This window comes from Neolamprologus multifasciatus, chromosome 9 (genome assembly GCF_963576455.1).
Source record: "Neolamprologus multifasciatus chromosome 9, fNeoMul1.2, whole genome shotgun sequence".
Classification (NCBI taxonomy): Eukaryota; Metazoa; Chordata; class Actinopteri; order Cichliformes; family Cichlidae; genus Neolamprologus; species Neolamprologus multifasciatus.
In genome coordinates this window covers 31,778,126-31,805,864 of record NC_140447.1, presented here as the reverse complement: position 1 = coordinate 31,805,864, position 27,739 = coordinate 31,778,126, and the positions used below count along the sequence as shown (strand labels likewise).

The following is a 27,739-nucleotide window of genomic DNA, read 5'->3' as shown; positions in this document are numbered from 1 at the left end:
ACAGTTGGCGGTTAATCGTTATATAGTTTAGATGTACAGCGAGAGACGCATTTAGTGGGACTTTTACACCAGCACAGATTTTCTTCTTCTTTTGTTACATTATTGACATATACTAGATATTCTTAAGCTAAGCAGCAACAATCATGTCTCTGGTACGGGCACTTTCCACCATGCAGGTTGAGCTCAAATGTGACTTAAACTAATTCTGGGTTTGCGTTCCATAAAGGTTCATTTCATCTGGTAAGTTAGCCCCTGAGGTAACAGTCCATGTGAACACAACATACTCACTGACTCACACTCAACTTGATTGATAGTGATTTCCTGAATTAGACAAAACGCACAGAGGAAATTCATTTGCAGATGTTTGTTTTCACAATCACTGAAATCCAAGTTAGGCATGTTTCCCTTTTTTGTTGTTGTTCTTGACACGAGTGCTTCAGTTATTTTCTCATCAGTATGTTAGGACACAAAGGATTCTGTTGTGGATTTATGATCATCTCACGTGTGTCCATCTTTCAAACTCTTAGATTGTGTAGACATGAATGCAGCTGTCAGACTGTAGGCCAGCTTCTTTGCACTGTAAGCATTGATTGGATGCTACTGTAGCAATCAGTGCTTACACACAACGTCCCTGCGTAAACCCTCAGACACACAACAAACAGATCAATAGTATCTGAAATTCAGAGTACGGATCTTTTTACACATTTCTCACAGAAAATCACCTAAATCACTTTCGTGTGAGATGCACATCATGTTTGTCTCATAAAAGACTTGCCCTGTATGTGTTCATTTATTTTGACTGTCACGTGGAGTTGTCACCTGATATAACAGGTCCATCAGTAAATGGTGTCTGTCTTCAGTTTGTGTCTCCTAGACTTTGTCCCTGTCAGGTTACAGCTGAACAGACAGTCATATCATGCAGAGACTGCATCGTACTATAATGCTCGTATGATCGCGTTTGTCATAAGTGGTCTTGTTGAAACTTTGCATAAACCTGGCCCAGTAAACTGTGAGTGCTAACATTTCTATGGCATATGCAAATACTTCAGACGAATCCCACAGTTGTCTATATTTGTATATTTGACAGTTTAATTTAGAAATCAAAGGTCAGATTAAAATGCTGTATCACAATACAATGTGATATCACACAATACAATATTTTAATATCACACACAGCATGAAAGTTTGCTAGTGTGTATTATAAAAATATTACAGTATGTCTGTATAACTTTATCCCCTCCTAGTTTTTAAGATACAATTTTTGTCCCACACTGATTTGTGATCATCTTCCTCTGTCCACTAAATGAAGATGGAGGCTCTGCTCTTTATTTCTGTGTTTCTCTGGAGAATCCTGGTAACATGATGGCTTTCTGTCTCTAAACACACACGAGCTTAACTCAGAATGAACCTGATCAGAGTTCATTGAACCAACTCTGATCAGTCTTTTCTAAGGGTTTCAAGCCTTTCTTCTTCTAGCCTCTCTTTGTTCTTGCTACAGTTATGTGTAATTATTAATAGTATTGCAGATGTTAGCCTCTGCCTGCAGTGTTGATGTGGGTAAAGGCTTTAACCATGGATTAGCGGCAGGTCCCAGCTTGTAAACTGTGGAGCATTAATGCCGCTCCAGCTCCTGTAACCAAATATAAACAGTTGGGATGAGTGTTAGCTCAAGCCACTACAACTTTTAAGCCAGCAAGAATGATCTGTTCATGTATTAACAGTGCCTGTACACACAGCGACACACGGAGGAGGGGCCTAACTAATAACCAAGATGACTACAGGCTTGGAGGTGCTAAAAGTCAGATATACCAGGAGCAGTTTGGGGTTTAGAACAAATTTTGTGTAATTATAACAATATGTAATTTATGACCTGGTTACACATGATGCTGCTGATTTTTTTAAATCAAATTTTTACGTAGCATTAATTTATTTTTGTCAGACAGGGAATCAAACAAGTTCTGTTTTCTCGAATGAATCCCACTGTTATTTGTTTGTCCTACCAACAGGGATGTTTACATGGTATTCATGACTGCTGCACCTGATGACTTTCACAGCTTGAGGACTGCAAACATTTCCCAACAAGACATGAGTGGTGGGGGTGATCGTTGGTATTCCTGATCAGGGGAGGATCTGTTCCCATCAAACCACCAAAACCAGTTGTTCAGGATGTTTACAGGATGAAGAATCCCCAGTTATTCTTTGTGGTTAGAAAGTGCCTACATATGGCTGTGTGGGATTCTGGCTTACTTTAGGGTCAGAGCAGTTGGTATGTGGAGCAAATACTGACACAGTCAGAGTGGGCAAACCAGCAATAGGCTTGTTGCCATACCTGGAAGTGTGAAAGCTCCCGATGCTGGATGGTCTTTGTAGTTTTTAATGCTATAATGGAGACTGTCCTTTTCAAGGAGTTTCTGATGTCTTATCCTACTTTTTTCTTTATTTGAATTAACAGGAGGGAGAATTTGAAATCCTCTATACTGACATGATTACATTTCTTCTATTAAATGAGAAGTACATTTTGAACACAGTACAGTGAACACAATATCCAAGAAGCTAAATCTGGTGAAATGTTTTTTTAGCTGTCAGCCTGAAAGGCTGATTGGGGGTTTTTTGTCACCTTGCATGCGGGTGGCATGGACACCCGACTTTTGTGTGCATTTATCAAAAAGCTTGGATGATTTTGAAGATCAGTGGCATTTAACTCATGATCAGCATTCAAGTTTTCTTAAAATCTTGTAACATGATAACTAGAAAGAAGACAGGATTTTCAAACTGATCCCATAGATGGATCTACTATGAAGCTGAGGGACAGCACTGCTTAAAAGATCCTTTTTAAATGACTCGAGCTGTCTGATTTAATGAGACCACGTGTGCTCAAGTTTCCTGCTCTGACTTGTCCTCAGAATGTCTAGAGGCAGAAATAAGCGTATCAGTGGGCATGTGCTCAGCACGCAGAGTGGGAGTGACTAAACGTGCCACTGCAGAGCATCGCAGTTGTTTCGTGTGATTAAGTTGTGTGTTTATGAACCTGTAAGTGTTAGTCCTTTTGGCAGGTTGACTCGCATGAAGCTGTTATAATTGTTTGTGCATGTTAAAGTTATGCCTCAGTGCTTTGATACCATGTTGGTAGGATTATTAATAGCAGCGGCTGTAATCTCCCGCAGTCATTACATGCAGCGGTTTTAGAAATAAAGGACTTTTCTATTGTTTAGTTTAACTGTTGCTAGCTTGCCATGTCCGTGCCTTATGATTGGCAATTTGTATGACGTGCTATTTAGGCAATATATGATCTATAGTGACCCCTTGTGGATATTGTGAGATATTGCTGTGTTGAGTACATTATGTTCTCAATTGTTTTTCTAGTTATTTGTGACTCTACTAATTATAAAGTTGCCTGTTTCTGTTTCCAGAAAACCATTGCTCATAGTCCCACATACTATACAACAATAAGTTCAAGTATGGCTGCACCTAATTTGGACTAAGCCTGGCAAGCACTTTGATGTAAACAATTCTTCAGTGGGACTTAAAGACAGTTAACCCAACTCCTGGACTGCTGCAGTCTTCCTGACAGAAAGCTTAGGCCAGGCTTGTATGCCCAGTATATATATTCTATAACGTGTGTAACTACTTCGTTTAGTTGTTTTTGTTTGGATTTAGTTTTGGGGGTTTTCTTTTCAGTGTATTTCAGTGTCAGTCATTTGTGTAGTGCTCACTCACAATTTCAACTGGAAAAGACCTGCAATAGAAACGTATTTAGGAGCAAACAAGTGCATAAAAAGTTTGACATCATTGAGCCCAAACAGCACCTAGTTTTCAACAAAAACACACAAGAGCAGCAGTGACGATACAGCTGACACAGATGAACCCGTTTAGACTGATCCCAGTGTTTTTAACCTAACTTGAGTCTTGAACCATTGGGGCAAATGAAAAATCCCAGCAGTTCTTGAAAGCAGCAACTCTGTGCTTTTTTGTGATGTTAGGGACATTATGGTAACTCGAGGCAGAACACCATCCAAATCTTGGTAAATAACACATGAAAGAACAAAACAATATAAACAAACAAACGAACATGGTAAAAAGAAGCCAAACGTGTGATGAAATTGTTCCATCACGCTTACTCACTATTCTCTCAACCTTCACGGGGCTGCTGCAACAATGTACCTGGGATTACCGTAATGATGCAAATATGAATGAAAAGCGCAGAGTTGCTACTCTCAGGAATCATTGGACTTCTTTTAATTGAGGAAATGGATCAGGAGTTACGGTAGTTACAGATGTTTAATACAACCCTAGAAAAGAGCTTTCTGTAGTGCTGTGCGATACGGAAAGATTTTTTATGTATCCGATACAAGTAAATACATGGATACATACGTGGAGACACACCGATGGACACGGAGACACACAGAGTCATGCAGACAACGCCAACACAGGCAGACACACACTATAAATACACACCAGGTAATGAGGGGACGACACACAGGAGGGGAGCACAGCTGGACCACAAGACGAGACACAAACCTTCAAAGTAAAACAGGAAACACACAGACTGTTTTACAACACAAGGACAGGAACAGAGCACAGAGGACAGACACAGGCAGGGCTGAGAAAACACGGAAGCACTAAACATAAGAACCAAACCCTAAGAACGAATACAAACTCAGAATAAACACCAAACACAAGATGAAACCAAAAGGAAACACAAAACGCTGCGACCCAGGACCCTGACAAAAGGAGTTCACAATGGCCGATTATACCCTGGAGCCCAGAGGGTACTTTTAAAGTAACACAATAGTTACTTTTCAAGTAATTAATTACATCTACAACCTTGTAGCTCAGTTACTAAGTTACTTTTTTGAATAAGTAATTAGTAACTATAATTAATGACTTAATGAATGTTTAATGACTGTTTGAAAGTAACTTGTCCAACACTGGATATGAGCGAGTTTCCCAGCTGATGCAAACTGGAAAGCTTCTCCTGTTTGAAGTGGATCTATTCAGCTTTTATTTCCTGATCATTTTAAGCATCAACAAAGTTTCTAAAAACAAGCAACAGTTTGTCATCATTCATAAACTCTGACGTCACAGGAGTGTTTTTATTCCTGTCCCATGTTTGAACGTTTCTGCATATCAGAGCTGCCAACACGGCACCGACTCAGGCTGGAACTGACTTTAAATACTTCATCATTCATGATCCTGTTCAAACCACATCCAGGGGAAATGTTATTAGCATGTAGCCTTTAGCTCACGTTGCTGCTCCTCCATGTTTGTAGTCCTTTTTTCTGTGAATAAGTGTTTGTGGAGCTTTGAGCTCCTCAGACTTCGGCCTCTCGACCTCCTGATGTTCAGCCTGCAGCTGTCAGTCATCCAGTGTTTGCTCAAAGACTTTAATCACCTCGTTAACCAAACAAAGCAGCACAGTTTGATCCATGGAAACACAAACACGCTCAGGCTCATCGTCTCTGAACAGGACAATGATGAATCGTAGGCTCGGGATTGTTTGGAGCTTAAAGAGAAATCAGATACATCAGAACACAAAAACCCCGAGAGGTGGATCAATGTGACGTCACACAGCTCTGAGTCCTCGAGTCTGATCCAGGCTCGTGCTTTAAGACACGTTTCTGTGTAACACTCAGCTCAGGTGTGTTCAGGACATTTGCTTGGAAGAAGCCGTCTGTGGATAAATCCTGCTCTCCACCTCAGCTGTCAGGTTTATCCAGAGAACGGCCGTCCTGACTTCCAGCAGCCCCACAGTCCTCGTTTCTAATAAACTGGCATCACTGAAACGAACTGTCTGCCTCGCTGTTCAATAATCTGCTCTTTGCCAATTTCCCAGCAGAACCTTCCACTCATATCAGCATTTTTCTGTGATTCTCACATGAACAAAGCATAAAAAGCTGAAGCCAACCTCAGAGTTCCCCGTAGTGAGGAAGAGTTTCCTCTGAGCCACAGCTGAGTTTGATGCGTCCACAAAGGAAGACTGACGGGAGGACAGACTCTGGGAGAAAGGCAGATATTAAAAGATATGAATACAAAGTGCAACAAACAGCAGATTATGAAGAGCGGTTAGACCTTCATGTGTCCGTCATTGAAATGTGATCAAAGTTACCTGTTTGACATCCTGATAGAAGAAAATCAGCTTCTTGGATCCGTTTGCAGCAAAGAATTCATGGATCAGACTGAACTGGAAGAATCAGACATTAATGACTCAAAGGTTCAACTCTGAGGAAGGATCACGTCTCTGAACTTACTCTGTCATCAGAGACGATGTCGTCTTCCACCGCCGCCTCCTCCAGGCTGCCGGCGTCTGCCAGCCTGCTCATCAGGTATTTATGTCGGGCATCCAGAGCTGCCCGCCGTTCCTCCTTCACGGCTCTCGCCTGTTTGGCTACTTCTCTCCTCGCCTCATTGGACAGCAGCGTCGTCCTTTTACCAGACACCTGGAGAAACATCAGCTCAGTCTACAGACCAGAGACCAGCGAGAGCCAAACATCTGCAGGTTTCTGAGGACCACGTTTGACCCTGACTGGAGGCATCGATTCTGAGTGCGACTGCATAAACTGAGCTACTGCCCCCCCTCCACTGAGACGTTCTCCTGTGATGTGTCATGGGGGGAAGTGTTCCTCACGGTTGGACTCGTGAGAAGTTCAGTCAGTTTATTCAAACTTTAAAACATTTTCAGTCTCTGGATTTCAGCAGAAACAAATGTGAACACAGCACTTTTTGATTGAGTAGAAAAGGATGAAAGAGTCAGTGATCAGTAACATTGTTGCTGCCTGATGCTGTTGTAGAGCTGTCTGTGGATCCTCACGTTCCTGGAAGCCTTCCCTGGATTGCTCAGATATCATTAACTTGTTTGTGTTCAGTAGAATCAGGTGCTGTGGATGCAGGTCGTAGCTGTGTGAGGCCTGTACAGTCAGCGCTGTGTGAGCGCTGTGTAACGTTAGCTTAGACTTCTTTCTGTTGTTATCATCCTTCAGGTTAATGTTGTTTTCATTGTGCATCACAGGAAGTGTGGGTGGCTGTTAGCCTCACAGCTCATGGAGAGTTGCTGCTGCTCTGCCTCCTTTTTGATGTTTCTGCTCTTTGTGGCTTTGTGTTACTTTGTGTCGTGTCTGAAACAAAGTGAGTCCATGTTACTAACTGTAGTCTCTGTCTCGTGCACAGCTGACTGTTGTCTGAATGAAAGTATTTTTGTACTTTGTGTAATCTGTTGGGTCTTTGAGCCCTTTTTAAACAGCATATGAGCCATATGTATGTGTGTATATGAAAGGTTGTTTGTAATACATAAAACTGTTGCTTATTCTAGAGCTGCTGCTGTGCCTGATTGGTCGACTCGCTCTAAACTGAAGGTTGATTCTTTTGGTTTTTTACATGTTGTCAATAAACCAACTTCTTTATGATTTGAACGGCGTCTCTGACGTGTCACAGGCCTGTCAGCTTTCTTGGTGGTTGGTACAGTTTTGAGCTTCATGCTCTGGCTGTTGTTGGGTTTTCCTCTTTCATATTAAAGCTTTTGTCCTACATTTGCTCTAAAGTCTAATTCTAATCCCAGCACTGTGTCTGGGTGTGTGATGGTTGTTTTCCTGCTCTTTCTCATGAAACAGTCACAACATTCTCAGTCCAACTTTCACTCTAAAACAGGTTCAGACACTCTTTCAATAAACTGTGAGCGAACTGTGAGCAGCCTCTCAGCTGCTGGGACTCGGGCCTCAGCTGGGACACTCCTCATTAAGGTTTCTGTTCTTGGTGCTGAAGGAACAAAGATAGATAACAGACATGTAACAGGACGCTGACCTGCAGGTGAAAAGAGACTTAAGTATGATTTCAGTTGAACTTTTATGAAAGAACCAGATGTTTGCAGGGTCATTTATGCTCTGGCTTCTGGCAGCAACCTTACCTGCAGGTAAACAGATGATTTCCAGGTTTCTGTCCCCTCTTGGTCTTTGACCATCAGAGTCACAATCTCTGGATTTGTAGTCAGGAAAACTTGAAATGTTGGATGGTAATTTGGGCCAAACTTTAAGTGAAATTGTGTTTGCTAAAAACCAACAGAAAGGTGCCGTTTTCATGACCAGTGGGTTATCCAGCAGTTTGATTCATGTCAGCAGCATTTAGTTTGTAACTGCTGACTCACCTCTGGCTGTATCCTGCTCTCAGGGTCACAGTGGACACTGTACCTTTGACCGAAGCTGCAAAGACAGTCAGCAGGGGTCTGGATGCATTCAGCACCACGTCCTTGTTGGGCCTTCAGTGACAGGACAGTTTATTATGCTGCTAACGTTAATACGTCTGTTCACCTGTAGAGCTCATTTAAACACATCAGGTGTAGAACATCATGTGTCACGGCGTGTCCAAATTCACAGGCTGCATCCTCCTGAGGACCCGGCCTTCAAGGTCTACGTGGACCGGGTCCTCCAAAGGTCGGGTAGGCGGGAAGTGAACGGCTGTGATGGTCTAGCCTTCAGATTTGTGTCACCGCTGTCTCGGTGGAGTTTAATAAACTCAGCCGTCTGCTCCTTGCTGTCTAAAATATAACAGGACACTGGAGTAAACTCTCGACCGTCTCACACTTCTGTTTAATCAGTTTGATGTTTATTCAGCTGTGTGAAAATTATAACTCTAATCTCAGCCAAACTGATTTACTCAGGAACAAATAAAACACTGAAAAAAGTCAAACAACAACATTTTTAAGCTGTCTGAGTGACTTATATATCATGTTTAACCTGAGCAGTGTTGGGATGGAATTATTTGAAGTGCTTCAATTCTATGCTTTATATTAACTAAAATGCTAAATAACCAGGGGTGCACATGAGTGGTCCGCAGGTGCGTCAAAATAAATAAAATAAAATAAATAAATAAGATTTTCTGGAGGAGGACAGACATTTGTTAAGAACTCTTAAAGATGTCGAAGAAGCTGCTTTAAGCAATTACTTCCTCCACCTCCAAAGAAGTGTCAGAAGGAGTCCGAACTGCAAAAGAAGTGTGTATCCTCGGAAAAGTGGTTGCAGGAGGTGAGCTGGCTTCAAACAAATGATGAACGGACAGAGATGTGGTGCAGAATGTGCCGTGAAAATCCCACTCTAGCTGTCCGCTAGAGTGGGATTTTGAGGCCATAGTGTAGAGACACTGACACTCACTGCCCTGGATGTAATAAAGGCCTGAATGTGTCATAAACTTAGGAGTAGACTTGTAGGAGACCCTCCCCCACCTTGAGCTGTGAAAATAAGACAAAGAGAAGCTAAAGCTGAGTGGAAATTCCCCAGAGGATACCTGGGTGGGGTCTCAGTGTTTGTAACGGGATAACTTTGGTCAGGAAGGGAGATGGACTTTTATGACCGACAGGAAGTGACGTACGCAGAGACACATACACATATATGCACATACGCACATGCAGGCACTCCCGTGCTCACACACACACAAACACAGTGCTTTAGTTTTATGGCACATCGTAGAGGGCTTAGAATGGGGGTCACTTCTATAAAACTGTGTGCAATAGACAAAGGAGCTGAGATTTGCAGAGGGACACCGGCCTTGCATCTCCCCTTCTAGAAGGTTCATGCGTAACTGAAGATGAGGTTTTGTGAAACGAGTACCGAGTCTGGTGTCATCTCTGATGGCCTGAGGAAGAAAAAAGAACCGGGGTGAAACTGCTTTACACAACACTGCATATAGTAATACAGTGTAGTATTAAACTTATTAAACTTAATTAAACTTAATAGTGTAGCATTAAGTGGACACAGCCCTGAAAATAAAGGCATTAGACCATGTGTCCTTGGGGGGTAGACGGCTGTAGACACTCGCACAAGCTTGCCTGAGAAAATGTAGATACCAGGCGAGCATCTTCTAGTGGAAAGTTACTGAGACACTGTTGTTTAGACTAGAATGACAGAGCTTCTGTAATAAAACTGTCAGGGGCGCACCACCATTTGGAGCTCCGCAGCAACAGTTTATGCAGGACTCTAATTGTGTAAGAAAATGAAGTGTTGAGTGATCTATTGAGCAGTGTTTTGTCTTCCATCGGATGCCTCTGAGGAATCAAAAGAACTTGGTGAAGTGTTGATATTTAATAGTAGCCAAAGACCGCGGGGTTTGAAAACGATGTGCTGGGAGTTCGCTGTTCTCTCCCCGGTCAGCTATCGATCTGGTGGGTAACAGACGTCTCCAAAAACGTTGGAGCACTTTTGCAAATATGTGATATCTTGACAAACCGAGCAGATATTTGAAGTTTACACTCCTACATTCTCAAACAGGAGCCCCAGCAGAGATGGATGGCTGGCGCGGCTCCCCGGAGCCCCCAGTCGGAGCAGATGCAGGGCCAGCAGGTGTGGAGCCTCCTGGCTGAGGCACCTGAAGCTGTGGGTGGCTGTCAGCCAGCTCAGGATGCCTTTTGGGCTGCAGCAGCATAAACTCCTCAGCAGGCTGGGTAAGCTTGCGTGAGCTCTCTGTGGAGGCTGTTGCAGCTGACTCACCCGAGCGGTGCAAACTTAGTTACCTTCAAGGCTCCAGAGTCAGCTGAGGTCAGCAGCTCAGCCTCTGGGGAGGCCCTGGGGAGGTTACAATCCCTGGAACAGCCAGGTCTCTACAACCAGAAACAGTCTTTGCATGTGCAGCTTCAGAACCAGACTTGAAGTTCCAGTTAGTTTCTGATGTCCCAGAAACACTCAGGTGCTCACTGAGCAATCTCTTGAGGCCAACACTCAGAAAGTAAAACAGTCTCTGAGCCTTTGTGGGAACATTTATCGTCTGTGCTGGAAAGGTGGAAACATCTGGGAGATGCAGCCTTAACACACTCTCCAGCTGTGGAGAGGAGCGCCGGCGGCGTGGACGCAGCTTAGTAATCAGGGAACGGGAGACAGGAGGGAAACACAGCTGGGACCAATTACACATATGAGACAGGAAACAGTAACACAGGACTGTCAAAGTAAAACAGGAAATACAGAGTCCAAAGTAAGGAGACGTGGGACACAGTGAAGACACAGAAACAGAAACCAGAACTATAATCACAAAACTCAGAAACATAAAGAGTGAATCAGCTGATTCAGTGTTTGTGACAAAAACATGGATCCTGGTTAATAAGTTTGATTTGTTTGTTTCTGTATTATTTTGTGTATCGTTCTCATGAGCTGTTGTTTTTTCAGTGAAATATTATTTAATTGTTTTAAGCTTTTTGTTGACTTTGAAGTGCTTAAGTTGATATTTTTGAACATTTAATTTGTTCGATTATTGTAGAGTGGATAAAACTGTCAAACACAGCTGCTTCCAGCATGGCCGGAGGAGAGGTGGCCGAGCAGACGCACAACACACACAGCTCACAGGTTTGCATTTCTAGATATTGCAGATGTTGCAGAAATTGACAGTAAAGAACTCAGAGATCCAGCGCTGTCTCCTGCCCCTGATTTATACACCACAACACAACGACAGGCGTAACTCACACAAACGGGTAACATGAGGCTCAGATGCTTTGGACATGTTCACATATACTGGACACAGAATGATGAAGATGGAGCTGCAGGAAGGAGGAAAAGAGGAAAAACACAGAAAAGATTCACAGATGTGGTGAAAAAGGACACGACAGGTTCTGTTTGTTAGTTTGGTTTTTCTTTATTTGGTAAAGATTCAGAAATAAAGAGAAGATCACATGTTTGAATATTATATTAATGTTCTGTAATTACACAAGTTGTAAAATCTTTCCAGAGTGAGAGAGAGACTGTGCAGAGACTGTAGAAGGACAGAGCAGCAGCAGAGCAGTCCAGATACACTGATGATCCTCTGTCAGATCCAGAGGGACACACAGGGGTGATGCTGGACTCTACATTGTGTCTGACAGTGGAGCTGTTCTCAGAGCAGTTCACTCTGCAGCACTGACAGTCATCTGCACTTCATTCCTCTGTCAGTCACTGCTGGATGAAGCTCTCCTCTCCACCTCCCAGTAACATGGCCCAGTCAGAGCGTCTCTACACACAAGCTGCTGCTGCTTCAACCTCTCTGGATCATCAGGACACAGCTGCTCCTCTCTCAGCACACACACCGTCCTGTTTACCATCATCACCACCACCTGCAGAGAGAAGGAGGAAGAGCAGAGGAGATAAACGAGTGTTTCCAGAGACTCTTCATCAGCTGTCAGTCAGTGATGCAGCACATCCAGTATAAAGAGCAGCAGGGACTTCAGTGCTGGGACTAGACTAGGACTCATTGTTGCTTCACTTTCTCTAATCTTTGGATTTTTATTGAAGTTGATGAAGATGTTTTTCCCTCCTAGTTTGAGTTTGGACTTTCATTCATTAGAAGAACCTTGGTGTGTCCACTCTGAGCTCTGTAGGAACCCCAACAACAAGCCCAACAATCCAGATGGACGTTCCAGCTGTTAACTGGAGGAATTCCATCCAAACATCTGCTCTCACTAAATTCTTCCTCACCTACAGACTGTGTTCTTCACTGCTTTAAACTTGGAAATGAATGCAGTCATTGGTCTGCGTGCTGCTTTGTTCAGAGAGCTGATTGGCTGTTGACAGCGTTTGATCAGAGCGTGTCAGCCGTTACTATGGTGACCATAAAGGTGAGAAACAGGAAGTGTTTGTGTCCAATCCTGAAGCCTGTCACCGTTCTCCTCTCACAGCTTCACTGAGAAGCTGCATCTTTACAGGAAACACTGGATCTTTGTTTCATACTGACTGTGTTTAGTACAATACTGCTGACAGCACCACCCACTCACTCCATCACTCTGACCCCAGAGTCTCCAGTCTGTAGTCTGGACTCTGCTGAAGATCAGACAGCTGCTTCACATCTCGATCATTCAGCCAGTTTCCTCTCAGGTCCAGCTGTCTCAGATGGGAGGGGTTGGACTTCAGTGCTGCTGCCAGATAATCACAGCTGATCTTTGACAAACCACAGTTCCACAATCTGTATAAAGAATGAAAGATGTAAGTTTATTAGACAAAGTGCTTGAAATCATTCAGTGTTTCATCATCTGTTCAGAGCTGAAGAAGGTTCAGAATGTAGAAGTTTAGAAAATGGAAACTCCAAACAGCTGAAGCCAACAGGAAGCAGCTTCAAACAGGAAACTGTGCAGAGTTTCAGACTATATGTCCTGATGCAGCCAGCTGGATTTTGGAGATTTGAATCTCTGTTCTGTGACTAAGTCCTTGAATCATTTCTTCCAGTTGGTCCAACAAGACAGACTAAGTATTGGACATATGTTGTGGCTCCATTAGGGGAGCTTCTAAATGTGATGTGATGGCCCCTCTGGGTCTGTCAGGTCACAGCACTGAAGAGAGCTCAAACTGGGCACACAGTTGTTCCAGTCTGGACCAAAGACTCTATACTGGGACTGAGGGACTGCTTTAAAAAGTCCCAGTGGGTGCAGACAAAGGCTCATGTTCTCACTTAGATCATCGATTTCTACTGACATTTCTTTCTGGGAAAAATGGGGATTACTTTGGAAACAGGAAATATTTTCCCCAATAAGCAGCCCTGGATTAGTAAATCACTCCAACATGTTCTCAGGCAGAAGAAGCTGTCTTGTTATGAGGGAGAGAGGAAAAAGATTGAGGCACAGAAACTTGTTGAAAGAGAGATAAAGCAGCTAAAATCAGGTGTAAAAGTAAAGCAGAGGATGAGCTGAATAAAGGACACTCAAGGCTGGCTTGGAAAGGAATGAAGTCCATGGTGGGGATGCAGAACAAGGAGCAAAGATGAATGTGATGCTCAATCAGCAGAAGACTTGGACTCATTTGATTCCAGGTTTGATATCATTGATTTCAATGAAGAGCTTTGTGATTGTAGCAAAGGGCTGGCAGCTCTGAGAGTCCCACTGATGAGGTGTTTGTGTGGAAATCTCTTAGTGGGACCAAAGAGAGAAAAAGCCCTGGTCCTGATGCTGTGGGAGGGAAATGATTGAAGTGTGCTGTGAGGAACTGACTGGGAGATTTTCACACATTTTCCAGTCCTCCTTGGAACAACAGGAAGTTCCCAGCATATGGAAACAAAGGTTAAGTGTCCTATGGCCCTCAGTGATGATGGTGCTGTGGCCCCACCACCTCCACCTCTTTGTAAAGGAACTAACTGGAATCTGAAGCTTCAAATGGAACTAAGACTTCCTCCACTAGGTGGCAGTGTCTGATGAGAAAGTGTTAGTGGAGCTGGCCTGGAGTCAGAAACAGGAAGATGCAGGATTTGGGCTGAAATGGGGAAAGTGGTTCGCACTAGTGCCTTAAAGCAAGAAGGTTGTAGGTTGAAGCTTGTTGGCCTTTCTGTGGAGGTTGGATGTTCTCCCACAGTCCAATGAAATGCTGCTTAGGTTCATTGGTGCTTCTAAATTGGCTGTAGGTGTGGATGTGAGAGAGTGCTTCTCTGTCTCTCTCTGTTGGCCCTGTGATGGACTGCTCACCTGTGCAGGTGGACCACACCTCTTGCCCTATGACAGCTAGGGCACAGGCTGCAGCCCTGTGAGCCTAAGCTGAATAAACAGTTAGCAAAAATGATCCATAGATGGCCTGAAACCCCCCAGTTAGCAGTTTGGTAGATAGCTATGACATGCTAATCCCATCCAGCAGCTGTATTCTACCTGTAAGCTGATCCCTGCTGAGCCAAAGCACTTTTTCATATACAAATTACAACCTTTAATAGAAACCTATTGGTCAGCATCTTATTAGCCTGCTGTTAGCTTCATTCCACAGAAAACTGAGAGAAACTAACAGAGTTGATAAAGAATAAAGAGAAATGTGCTGATTTAAAGCCTTTGAAGTGCTTCAGATGATCTCTGTCCACTTCTGTCCACTCATTCATTCATGTAAGCTTTCTAATGCAGCTTTGATCTTCACAGTCTGCTTCATGAAACTCATTCTAACCCTGAATGTCAGAGTGTTCCTCCTTCTCTTTCCCATCATTCATGCTGGCAGTGGAGGAGATTTGGATGTTGGACTGTGTTTTGGATGATGTGTGTATGTTTGTGTTGGACTGCTGTCTGTAAAGCAAACGCACATTTTGCTTTGGATTTCAGTGTCACACAGACTTTAAGGTGGAATGAAGAGTTGGAGAGTTTCACAGTGAATCATCCAGTGGAGGATTTTTCTTCTTCTTTGAAGGTTTGAAATGTGAACATTGTTCTGCTGCAGTCAATGGACTAAACCAGAGAAGAAGAAAACAGACTTTACCATGAAGATCCTCAGTGTGGATCAGTATAATATCAGCCTGATGTCTACAGTTTAGTGTCAGCACAACTTTCACATCATATTCATCTCAGCACAACTAAAACATGCTGACTGACCTCAGAGTTTCAAGTTTACATCCTGGACTCTCCAGGAAACCACACAGATGCTTCACTCCTGGATCCTGCAGCTTGTTCCAGCTCAGCTCCAGCTCTCTCAGATGGGAGGGGTTGGACTTCAGTGCTGCTGCCAGATAATCACAGCTGATCTCTGACAAATCACAGCTCATCAATCTGTATAAAGAATGAAAGATGTAAGTTTATCAGACAAAGTGCTTGAAATCATTCAGTGTTTCATCATCTGTTCAGAGCTGAAGAAGGTTCAGAATGTAGAAGTTTAGAAAATGGAAACTCCAAACGGCTGAAGCCAACAGGAAGCAGCTTCAAACAAACACAACAAGAGAAAAAACTCTGAATGTTTCACATTAAAGTCGTACATTTCTCATAAAAACAGGACAAAGACTTGAAAAAGTCGTGTTTTTCCTTCCAGGAACCACATGGCTTCACTTTTAAAGGTGAAGTGTGAAAGAAATGGACATATTTGAAGTCCAACACCTTTTTCCAGTCACATTATTAAAGCAGACAAACTACAAGCTCATTTTCATTCCAACAAGTCATCTTCTGACCTGGACTAACAACACTGGTCTCTATGTGCAGCTGGCTGTGAGACCAGTGCTCAGGGAGCGTCTACAAAGTGCAACACTGAAAGAAGATCACACACTCATTTGCTTCCAGCACACAAACATCTACTGTCATTATTCATGTTCCTGCTCCTCTGGATTCACACGGAGCTTCTGGTTTTCATTTACCCGTTGCCATTTTGAACCGTAGTATCCATAACTCAGACTGAGCATGCTCAGAGCTGATTGACCTGACTGTGATCAGTTCCTGGAATAAACCTTATTGTCTAATATTTTTATTAACCCTTTAAGACCGGTCGGGGCGGGCATGCTCCATTTTGCGTAACTATTTTTAAATCTCTGTAGAACTGGAACCACATAAGCTAGCGCAATAATTTTTTTGCATATGGAACCGGAGGAGTTGTACTTACATCTTATGCCATCAGCTTGTCCTCGGTCACAGTTTTCTTCCACTTATAGCTTTGCAAAAACTGCATAAAAAGCACTTGCAGCAACAAAAACATAATATTCCAGAAACACGCTTTGCCGATCCGATCAGCTGTTTGCAACACTTCCTATGTTGGAATAGACGTCAGCGCGAACTATCACGTGTCCGCCATTACCTGCCCGAAACCAGAAGTGACATTTTTGCAGAAAATGTCGTTTTTTAGTCCGCCAGAGCTTATCTTTATATTTTTACATGCTGTGGAGCCATTTTTGGGAGCATTTCAAGTTGCTATACATCAATACAACCATTATAGCCCAAATTTTAATAATATGTCTGCATTAAGTTCATAGAAACTACATGAATTACAAAAAAGTGCAATAAACTACAAAAAACGGATAATCATTTTTGTGTTTTTACATATATTACTAGTTGGAGAAATTTAAGAGGCTTATCCCTCAAAACTGTAAATACAAAAAGTTTCACAAAATAGTTTCCCACCACAGGAAATTTATTTTGAGTGTCTTCATAGTTTTATTTTTGAGATACACTGAGACTTAGAGCTTTTTATTGTCATTGTGCAGTTTCTTGCACAGCAAAATTGGGTAGCTGAACCTCAAAGGTGCTAAAGTAAGAAGAAGAGAAACCGATATACAACGAAGGCGGATAATAAATAAATAATTAAATAAATAGAAAAAAAAAAAAAAACAGTGTATATGTATACATATGTGAGTGGAACTATATACATGGTGTATGTGTAGGAAACATTGAAACAGACTGGGACCAAAATAATTGCACAGAACATGGAAAGACTGAGATATTGCACATAGATGATCAACAGCAGTGTCAGGGTGGATGTGTTGGGGAAGTCTTTACACACTAGTTTGCATTAAGAGTTCTGACAGCCCACGGGAATACACCAATTTTTATATGCTGCAGGAAAAAGGAAAATAAATATTATAATGCAAATTTGCAAACAAACAGAAGGTGCATCAAAATAAACCATTTCCAGCAGCAATATGAGTCCTAAGCATCCCAGAAACGACTCAGAAAAGCATAAAGTCAAACATGACTTTTAAAAACACCAGTGTAGGTTTATAAGGCCCTGAAGGTTAAAAAAAAAAAAAAACACCTAAATTTTCCAAAAAAAATGATGTCACTTCTGGTTTCGGGCAGGTAATGGCGGACACGTGATAGTTCGCGCTGACGTCTATTCCAACCTAGGAAGTGTTGCAAACAGCTGATCAGATCGGCAAAGTGTGTTTCTGGAATATTATGTTTTTGTTGCTGCAAGTGCTTTTTATGCAGTTTTTGCAAAGTTATATGTGGAAGAAAACTGTGACCGAGGACAAGCTGATGGCATAAGATGGAAGTACAACTCCTCCGGTTTCATATGCAAAACAAATTATTGCGCTAGCTTATGTGGTTCCAGTTCTACAGAGATTTAAAAATAGTTATGTCATGAATCGCTGTGTGGCAGGCAGGAGTTGGACACAAGATGCAGGCATTCAGACTCGAGGGATGAACTCAAAAAACTCAGCTTTATTTGCTGACAGGGGAAAGCATACAAAACTAAACTAAACTGGGAAAATATGAACTCACACTTTGCAGAGAGGCACACGAGGAAACACACAGCTTGAGGGACGACGCGACACTGACTCAGAGAAACAGGGTGTAAATACACTGGGAAGTAACGAGGGGAATGAGACACAGAAGGAGGGCACAGCTGGGAGAAATCAGGACTGACGAGACAAGCAAAGCAGGACGCATTCACATAAGACACGGACCTTCAAAGTAAAACAGGAAGTATCACACAGAGACGCGAACACGGTGGAGACAGCAACTAAGAAACACAGAGACAAACCATAAGGTAGAGGACTCTCAGAACCGAAAGACACAGAGGAAAACTCAAACATGCAGACAGACTTACACAGAACAGAGGGGACACACAGAAACATGAAGGGATCGAAACTAGAAACCATAGAATAACTCACAAGTACAATAATACAAAAAGCACAAAGAACTAAACATGCTGGGTCAGGAGACCCAGGACCCTGACAAGTTATGCACAACGGAGCGTGCCCGCCCCGACCGGTCTTAAAGGATTAAACACAGTGAGCACACACAGAGGCCGACTCTGTCTAAACCCTCAGAACAAAAGCTGTCCACATGTTTCTGTCAGTCCAAATACTTCAAGCAGTTTTTGCTGTGATCACTGCCTTCACACTGTTACAGTCAAAGCTGGAAATCATTCACAAGGAAACTTCATATTCACCAACACTCAGTGTGATGTCATCAGGGAATGTCTCCGCCTCCAGCTCACATCAAAGCATATGACTACCTGAGCAGCTAGCATTACCCAGCATGCCGTGCAGCAGTGTCAGTTTGTAAATGTGCAATAATTCCTGCTGCAAACTGTTTCACAGATTGCTGTGTGCCGTGACCTTTGAACCTTAGAACTGTGAGGAAGAAGCTACACAGTTAATCAGGGTCCCCTCTCTCTCAATCAGGAAAGGTGGGCAGGCCGCGTGTGGGCCGCGGGCCATACGTTGAGTCTCACTGTTTGAAATGTGAACATTGTTCTGCTGCAGTCAATGGACTAAACCAGAGAAGAAGAAAACAGACTTTACCATGAAGATCCTCAGTGTGGATCAGTATAATATCAGCCTGATGTCTGCAGTTTAGTGTCAGCACAACTTTCACATCATATTCATCTCAGCACAACTAAAACATGCTGACTGACCTCAGAGTTTCAAGTTTACATCCTGGACTCTCCAGGAAACCACACAGATGCTTCACTCCTGGATCCTTCATCTTGTTCCAGCTCAGCTCCAGCTGTCTCAGATGGGAGGGGTTGGACTTCAGTGCTGCTGCCAGATAATCACAGCTGATCTCTGACAAATCACAGCTCATCAATCTGTATAAAGAATGAAAGATGTAAGTTTATTAGACAAAGTGCTTGACATCATTCAGTGTTTCATCATCTGTTCAGAGCTGAAGAAGGTTCAGAATGTAGAAGTTTAGAAAATGGAAACTCCAAACAGCTGAAGCCAACAGGAAGCAGCTTCAAACAAACACAACAAGAGAAAAAACTCTGAATGTTTCACATTAAAGTCGTACATTTCTCATAAAAACAGGACAAAGACTTGAAAAAGTCGTGTTTTTCCTTCCAGGAACCACATGGCTTCACTTTTAAAGGTGAAGTGTGAAAGAAATGGACATATTTGAAGTCCAACACCTTTTTCCAGTCACATTATTAAAGCAGACAAACTACAAGCTCATTTTCATTCCAACAAGTCATCTTCTGACCTGGACTAACAACACTGGTCTCTATGTGCAGCTGGCTGTGAGACCAGTGCTCAGGGAGCGTCTACAAAGTGCAACACTGAAAGAACATCACACACTCATTTGCTTCCATCACACAAACATCTACTGTCATTATTCATGTTCCTGCTCCTCTGGATTCACACGGAGCTTCTGGTTTTCATTTACCCGTTGCCATTTTGAACCGTAGTATCCATAACTCAGACTGAGCATGCTCAGAGCTGATTGACCTGACTGTGATCAGTTCCTGGAATAAACCTTATTGTCTAATATTTTTATTAACCCTTTAAGACCGGTCGGGGCGGGCATGCTCCATTTTGCGTAACTATTTTTAAATCTCTGTAGAACTGGAACCACATAAGCTAGCGCAATAATTTGTTCTTCATATGGAACCGGAGGAGTTGTACTTACATCTTATGCCATCAGCTTGTCCTCGGTCACAGTTTTCTTCCACTTATAGCTTTGCAAAAACTGCATAAAAAGCACTTGCAGCAACAAAAGCATAATATTCCAGAAACACGCTTTGCCGATCCGATCAGCTGTTTGCAACACTTCCTATGTTGGAATAGACGTCAGCGCGAACTATCACGTGTCCGCCATTACCTGCCCGAAACCAGAAGTGACATTTTTGCAGAAAATGTGGTTTTTTTAGTCCGCCAGAGCTTATCTTTATATTTTCACATGCTGTGGAGCAAACTTTGGGAGCATTTCAAGTTGATATACATCAATACAACCATTATAGCCCAAATTGTAATAATATGTCTGCATTAAGTTCATAGAAACTACATGAATTACAAAAAAGTGCAATAAACTACAAAAAACGGATAATCATTTTTGTGTTTTTACATATATTTCTAGTTGGAGAAATTCAAGAGGTTTATCCCTCAAAACTGTAAATACAAAAAGTTTCACAAAATAGTTTCCCACCACAGGAAATTTATTTTGAGTGTCTTCATAGTTTCATTTTTGAGATACACTGAGACTTAGAGCTTTTTATTGTCACTGTGCAGTTTCTTGCACAGTGAAATTGGGTAGCTGAACCACAAAGGTGCTAAAGTAAGAAGAAGAGAAACCGATATACAACGAAGGCGGAAAATAAATAAATAAATAAATAAATAGAAAAAAAATAAAAAACAGTGTATATGTATACATATGTGAGTGGAACTATATACATGGTGTATGTGTAGGAAACATTGAAACAGACTGGGACCAAAATAATTGCACAGAACATGGAAAGACTGAGATATTGCACATAGATGATCAACAGCAGTGTCAGGGTGGATGTGTTGGGGAAGTCTTTACACACTAGTTTGCATTAAGAGTTCTGACAGCCCACGGGAATACACCAATTTTTATATGCTGCAGGAAAAAGGAAAATAAATATTATACTGCAAATTTGCAAACAAACAGAAGGTGCATCAAAATAAACTATTTCCAGCAGCAATTTGACTTCTAAGCATCCCAGAAACGACTCAGAAAAGCATAAAGTCAAACATGACTTTTAAAAACACCAGTGTAGGTTTATAAGGCCCTGAAGGTTAAAAAAAAAAAAAAAACACCTAAATTTTCCACAAAAATGACATCACTTCTGGTTTCGGGCAGGTAATGGCGGACACGTGATAGTTCGTGCTGACGTCTATTCCAAACTAGGAAGTGTTGCAAACAGCTGATCGGATAAGCGTGTTTCTGGAATATTATGTTTTTGTTGCTGCAAGTGCTTTTTATGCAATATTTGCAAAGCTATAAGTGGAAGAAAACCGTGACCGAGGACAAGCTGATGGCATAAGATGTAAGTACAACTCCTCCGGTTCCATATGCAAAACAAATTATTGCGCTAGCTTATGTGGTTCCAGTTCTACAGAGATTTAAAAATAGTTATGTCATGAATCGCTGTGTGGCAGGCAGGAGTTGGACACAAGATGCAGGCATTCAGACTCGAGGGATGAACTCAAAAAACTCAGCTTTATTTGCTGACAGGGGAAAGCATACAAAACTAAACTAAACTGGGAAAATATGAACTCACACTTTGCAGAGAGGCACACGAGGAAACACACAGCTTGAGGGACGACGCGACACTGACTCAGAGAAACAGGGTGTAAATACACTGGGAAGTAACGAGGGGAATGAGACACAGAAGGAGGGCACAGCTGGGAGAAATCAGGACTGACGAGACAAGCAAAGCAGGACGCATTCACATAAGACACGGACCTTCAAAGTAAAACAGGAAGTATCACACAGAGACGCGAACACGGTGGAGACAGCAACTAAGAAACACAGAGACAAACCATAAGGTAGAGGACTCTCAGAACCGAAAGACACAGAGGAAAACTCAAACATGCAGACAGACTTACACAGAACAGAGGGGACACAGAGAAACATGAAGGGATCAAAACTAGAAACCATAGAATAACTCACAAGTACAATAATACAAAAAGCACAAAGAACTAAACATGCTGGGTCAGGAGACCCAGGACCCTGACAAGTTATGCACAACGGAGCGTGCCCGCCCCGACCGGTCTTAAAGGATTAAACACAGTGAGCACACACAGAGGCCGACTCTGTCTAAACCCTCAGAACAAAAGCTGTCCACATGTTTCTGTCAGTCCAAATACTTCAAGCAGTTTTTGCTGTGATCACTGCCTTCACACTGTTACAGTCAAAGCTGGAAATCATTCACAAGGAAACTTCATATTCACCAACACTCAGTGTGATGTCATCAGGGAATGTCTCCGCCTCCAGCTCACATCAAAGCATATGACTACCTGAGCAGCTAGCATTACCCAGCATGCCGTGCAGCAGTGTCAGTTTGTAAATGTGCAATAATTCCTGCTCCAAACTGTTTCACAGATTGCTGTGTGCCGTGACCTTTGAACCTTAGAACTGTGAGGAAGAAGCTACACAGTTAATCAGGGTCCCCTCTCTCTGAATCAGGAAAGGTGGGCAGGCCGCGTGTGGGCCGCGGGCCATACGTTGAGTCTCACTGTTTGAAATGTGAACATTGTTCTGCTGCAGTCAATGGACTAAACCAGAGAAGAAGAAAACAGACTTTACCATGAAGATCCTCAGTGTGGATCAGTATAATATCAGCCTGATGTCTGCAGTTTAGTGTCAGCACAACTTTCACATCATATTCATCTCAGCACAACTAAAACATGCTGACTGACCCCAGAGTTTCAAGTTTACATCCTGGACTCTCCAGGAAACCACACAGATGCTTCACTCCTGGATCCTGCAGCTTCTTGTTGGAGCTCAGGTCCAGCTGTCTCAGATGGGAGGGGTTGGACTTCAGTGCTGCTGCCAGATAATCACAGCTGATCTCTGACAAACCACAGCTCCTCAATCTGTATAAAGAATGAAAGATGTAAGTTTATTAGACAAAGTGCTTGAAATCATTCAGTGTTTCATCATCTGTTCAGAGCTGAAGAAGGTTCAGAATGTAGAAGTTTAGAAAATGGAAACTCCAAACAGCTGAAGCCAACAGGAAGCAGCTTCAAACAAACACAACAAGAGAAAAAACTCTGAATGTTTCACATTAAAGTCGTACATTTCTCATAAAAACAGGACAAAGACTTGAAAAAGTCGTGTTTTTCCTTCCAGGAACCACATGGCTTCACTTTTAAAGGTGAAGTGTGAAAGAAATGGACATATTTGAAGTCCAACACCTTTTTCCAGTCACATTATTAAAGCAGACAAACTACAAGCTCATTTTCATTCCAACAAGTCATCTTCTGACCTGGACTAACAACACTGGTCTCTATGTGCAGCTGGCTGTGAGACCAGTGCTCAGGGAGCGTCTACAAAGTGCAACACTGAAAGAACATCACACACTCATTTGCTTCCATCACACAAACATCTACTGTCATTATTGTCACCAAACTCTGTGGATCCTTTATTGCAAATTCAAATGGGATCAAATGGTCAGACAAAAGAGGGTTATGAGGAAATATGATGAAATGTTGTGTATTAGCAGCAAGTTATTGAATCTTTTTCCTCAGAAACCAAACAAAATGATTGACAAACATGTTTTTACAAACTCAGTGTTGGACTTGGATCAGCAGGATAAGCTGATGTTTAAAGGCATTTGAGTCTCGCTGTATGAGAGTCCAGTTATTACTCAATATTTATGGATGATGTTCTTTCAGTGTTGCACTTTGTAGACGCTCCCTGAGCCTCACAGCCAGCTGCACATGGACCAGCTGACATTACCCAGCATTAGAGGCGGCTGTAAAAAATTCATGTTCCCATTTAAATGGTTTTAATTTGAATAAAACGATGTTGATTCATTCAATCCTGAATCGATGTTTAATATAAATGTATTTTGCCAGAATCTCAGCTTAAAGCTCACAAACTATTTCAACAAGCACTGTGCTGCCCTCACGACACGTGACCATGTGAAGCTCGACACCCAGCGAACAAAATAGACGAGATCTCCACACAAGGCTTGCTTTTCTTGATTTTAATGAAGATCTTTTTAAGCCTTTCCTCTCTCAAGGCTTCTCCTTGCTATTTCTTATTTGTAACTGAAATATACAGAAAGTGAAAATAAATTGCTAGCTACTACACATCTTAATGACAAACTTAATGATTAGCCTAGCTTAACACGTGCGTTACATTAGCATCGCAGTTCACTCCAGGTAAACACATATAAAAGTTGTTTCTGAACACATTAATACTCACAAAGACGAACGTTTCCCAAGGTACAAGCGTGTAGGGCACTCTTAGCGTGTACATGAACTCGTTCACTCTTTTAATACTTCCGAAGCACTTTTCACAGCATTAATGGAGAAAATACGTCAAAGATATGCGAATGATCAGAGCGCTCCCTCGCTCCCATTTCCGCACATACAATACAAAGATCGCTTGTGGTAACCAGGTCTCACTCTGAGCAAAATTCGAACCCAGACATTGTAGCTGTTTTTAGCATGAATTACTTATAATATTTCTTAACTTTGAACTTATTTATCACTTTGCTTATGTAACTTAATCAGACTATGCACTAACTACTGACTTTTAACCAAAAGCCATAACAAGCAGCAAACAGCTAAAACAGTAAATGAGAGCAGCTAAACACACAAAGATGGAAACACAGAGCGTGGATCGTTCACTCGACGGCACGTACACGGACACGCCGTCGGGGCTGAAAGTGGACAGCTCACAGATCCTGAAGCTGCAGGTTTCATCTGTCTCCAACCAAAACTGAGTGAAGCAGCAGCAAAAGAAGATCCAAACTCTGCTTCACGTTTGATAAATATGCTCATGAATCCTCTCTGACTTTGGCTGTTCCTGCCTGCACAGCTCTCTCTCTCTCAGTGTACTCCAAGAACAGCTTCAAACATCTGTTTCTGCATCATTCACTGTTTATTAGCCACCAGTCTGCTGTTGTGTTCAGTGCTGTCGGCCTCTGACAGTAAAGCCTCATTTCTGCTGTTCCATCGAAACTTTTTAAAATGATGACAGAATACAAACTCTCAGCTGTGTCTGTAATCAAACCTCTGTAACTTTGCTTCACTTCAGCAGCATCAGCTCATGTTCACATGTTGATTCATGGTTTGCTTCAGTTTTTGATGGACTGCAGAAGATTTTGAAGGTTATCTGCTATAAAAAGCCAGAAGAGGAAAATCTGCTTCATGTGTTTCTGTTTGATCCTCAGTGACTTTGACACAAAGGCCTCTGCTGTGATGATCACACCTCTGATCAAGTCTCACAGTGTCACAACTGATCAATGATCAGAGTTAGAATATTTCTGACTGTCTGCTGTGTGCCGTGACCTTTGACCTGCTAAAGACAGTCAGCTGTGGATTATTCATTGTTGTGTCTGATACTTAGAATTGTGAGGAAGAAGCTACACAGTTAATCAGGGTCCCCTCTCTCTCAATCAGGAAAGGTGGGCAGGCCGCGTGTGGGCCGCGGGCCATACGTTGAGTCTCACTGTTTGAAATGTGAACATTGTTCTGCTGCAGTCAATGGACTAAACCAGAGAAGAAGAAAACAGACTTTACCATGAAGATCCTCAGTGTGGATCAGTATAATATCAGCCTGATGTCTGCAGTTTAGTGTCAGCATAACTTTCACATCATATTCATCTCAGCACAACTAAAACATGCTGACTGACCTCAGAGCTTCAAGTTTACATCCTGGACTCTCCAGGAAACCACACAGATGCTTCACTCCTGGATCCTTCAGCTTCTTGTTGGAGCTCAGCTCCAGCTGTCTCAGATGGGAGGGGTTGGACTTCAGTGCTGCTGCCAGATAATCACAGCTGATCTCTGACAAACCACAGCTCTCCAATCTGTATAAAGAATGAAAGATGTAAGTTTATTAGACAAAGTGCTTGAAATCATTCAGTGTTTCATCATCTGTTCAGAGCTGAAGAAGGTTCAGAATGTAGAAGTTTAGAAAATGGAAACTCCAAACAGCTGAAGCCAACAGGAAGCAGCTTCAAACAAACACAACAAGAGAAAAAACTCTGAATGTTTCACATTAAAGTCGTACATTTCTCATAAAAACAGGACAAAGACTTGAAAAAGTCGTGTTTTTCCTTCCAGGAACCTCATGGCTTCACTTTTAAAGGTGAAGTGTGAAAGAAATGGACATATTTGAAGTCCAACACCTTTTTCCAGTCACATTATTAAAGCAGACAAACTACAAGCTCATTTTCATTCCAACAAGTCATCTTCTGACCTGGACTAACAACACTGGTCTCTATGTGCAGCTGGCTGTGAGACCAGTGCTCAGGGAGCGTCTACAAAGTGCAACACTGAAAGAACATCACACACTCATTTGCTTCCAGCACACAAACATCTGTCATTATTCATGTTCCTGCTCCTCTGGATTCACACGGAGCTTCTGGTTTTCATTTACCCGTTGCCATTTTGAACCGTAGTATCCATAACTCAGACTGAGCATGCTCAGAGCTGATTGACCTGACTGTGATCAGTTCCTGGAATAAACCTTATTGTCTAATATTTTTATTAACCCTTTAAGACCGGTCGGGGCGGGCATGCTCCATTTTGCGTAACTATTTTTAAATCTCTGTAGAACTGGAACCACATACAGTGGGGCAAAAAAGTATTTAGTCAGCCACCGATTGTGCAAGTTCCCCCACTTAAAATGATGACAGAGGTCAGTAATTTGCACCAGAGGTACACTTCAACTGTGAGAGACAGAATGTGAAAAAAAAATCCATGAATTCACATGGTAGGATTTGTAAAGAATTTATTCGTAAATCAGGGTGGAAAATAAGTATTTGGTCACCTCAAACAAGGAAAATCCCTGGCTCTCACAGACCTGTAACGTCTTCTGTAAGAAGCTTTTCTGTCCCCCACTCGTTACCTGTATGAATGGCACCTGTTTGACCTCATCATCTGTATAAAAGACACCTGTCCACAGCCTCAACCAGTCAGACTCCAAACTCCGCCATGGCCAAGACCAAAGAGCTTTCGAAGGACACCAGGAAAAGAATTGTAGACCTGCACCAGACTGGGAAGAGTGAATCTACAATAGGCAAACAGCTTGGTGTGAAAAAATCAACTGTGGGAGCAATCATCAGAAAATGGAAGACATACAAGACCACTGATAATCTCCCTCGATCTGGGGCTCCACGCAAGATCTCATCCCGTGGGGTCAAAATGATCATGAGAACGGTGAGCAAAGATCCCAGAACCACACGGGGGGACCTGGTGAATGACCTGCAGAGAGCTGGGACCAAAGTAACAAAGGTCACCATCAGTAACACACTACAACGGCAGGGAATCAAATCCCGCAGTGCCAGACGTGTTCCGCTGCTGAAGCCAGTGCATGTCCAGGCCCGTCTGAAGTTTGCCAGAGAGCACATGGATGATACAGCAGAGGATTGGGAGAATGTCATGTGGTCAGATGAAACCAAAGTAGAACTTTTTGGTATAAACTCAACTCGTCGTGTTTGGAGGAAGAAGAATACTGAGTTGCATCCCAAGAACACCATACCTACTGTGAAGCATGGGGGTGGAAACATCATGCTATGGGCCTGTTTTTCTGCCAAAGGGACAGGACGACTGATCCGTGTTAAGGACAGAATGAATGGGGCCAAGTATCGTGAGATTTTGAGCCAAAACCTCCTTCCATCAGTGAGAACTTTGAAGATGAAACGAGGCTGGGTCTTCCAAC

At 42.5% G+C, this 27,739-nt stretch overlaps 2 protein-coding genes across 2 annotated transcripts in view; both read right to left on the bottom strand.

Annotated features, from left to right (window-relative positions):
- LOC146511908 (NACHT, LRR and PYD domains-containing protein 12-like) overlaps nucleotides 1-27,739 on the bottom strand; it is a 249,349-nt gene that overhangs the window by 181,190 nt on the left and 40,420 nt on the right. Inside the window, exons 8-11 of the mRNA XM_085171639.1 lie at nucleotides 25,707-25,883; nucleotides 22,759-22,935; nucleotides 19,014-19,187; nucleotides 15,266-15,439 (exon numbers count right to left, since the gene is read on the bottom strand). Coding sequence (XP_085027765.1) covers nucleotides 15,266-15,439; nucleotides 19,014-19,187; nucleotides 22,759-22,935; nucleotides 25,707-25,883 — 702 coding nt within the window. The remainder of the gene's footprint in view (nucleotides 1-15,265; nucleotides 15,440-19,013; nucleotides 19,188-22,758; nucleotides 22,936-25,706; nucleotides 25,884-27,739) is intronic.
- On the bottom strand, nucleotides 5,357-6,482 carry LOC146511909 (dynein axonemal heavy chain 5-like). Its single transcript, XM_085173550.1, has 4 exons — nucleotides 6,249-6,482; nucleotides 6,107-6,181; nucleotides 5,876-5,995; nucleotides 5,357-5,503 (listed from the first exon to the last, which is right to left on the bottom strand). Exons 1-4 carry the CDS (start codon nucleotides 6,447-6,449, stop codon nucleotides 5,357-5,359), a joined length of 543 nt encoding a protein of 180 aa, XP_085029676.1. The 5' UTR covers nucleotides 6,450-6,482.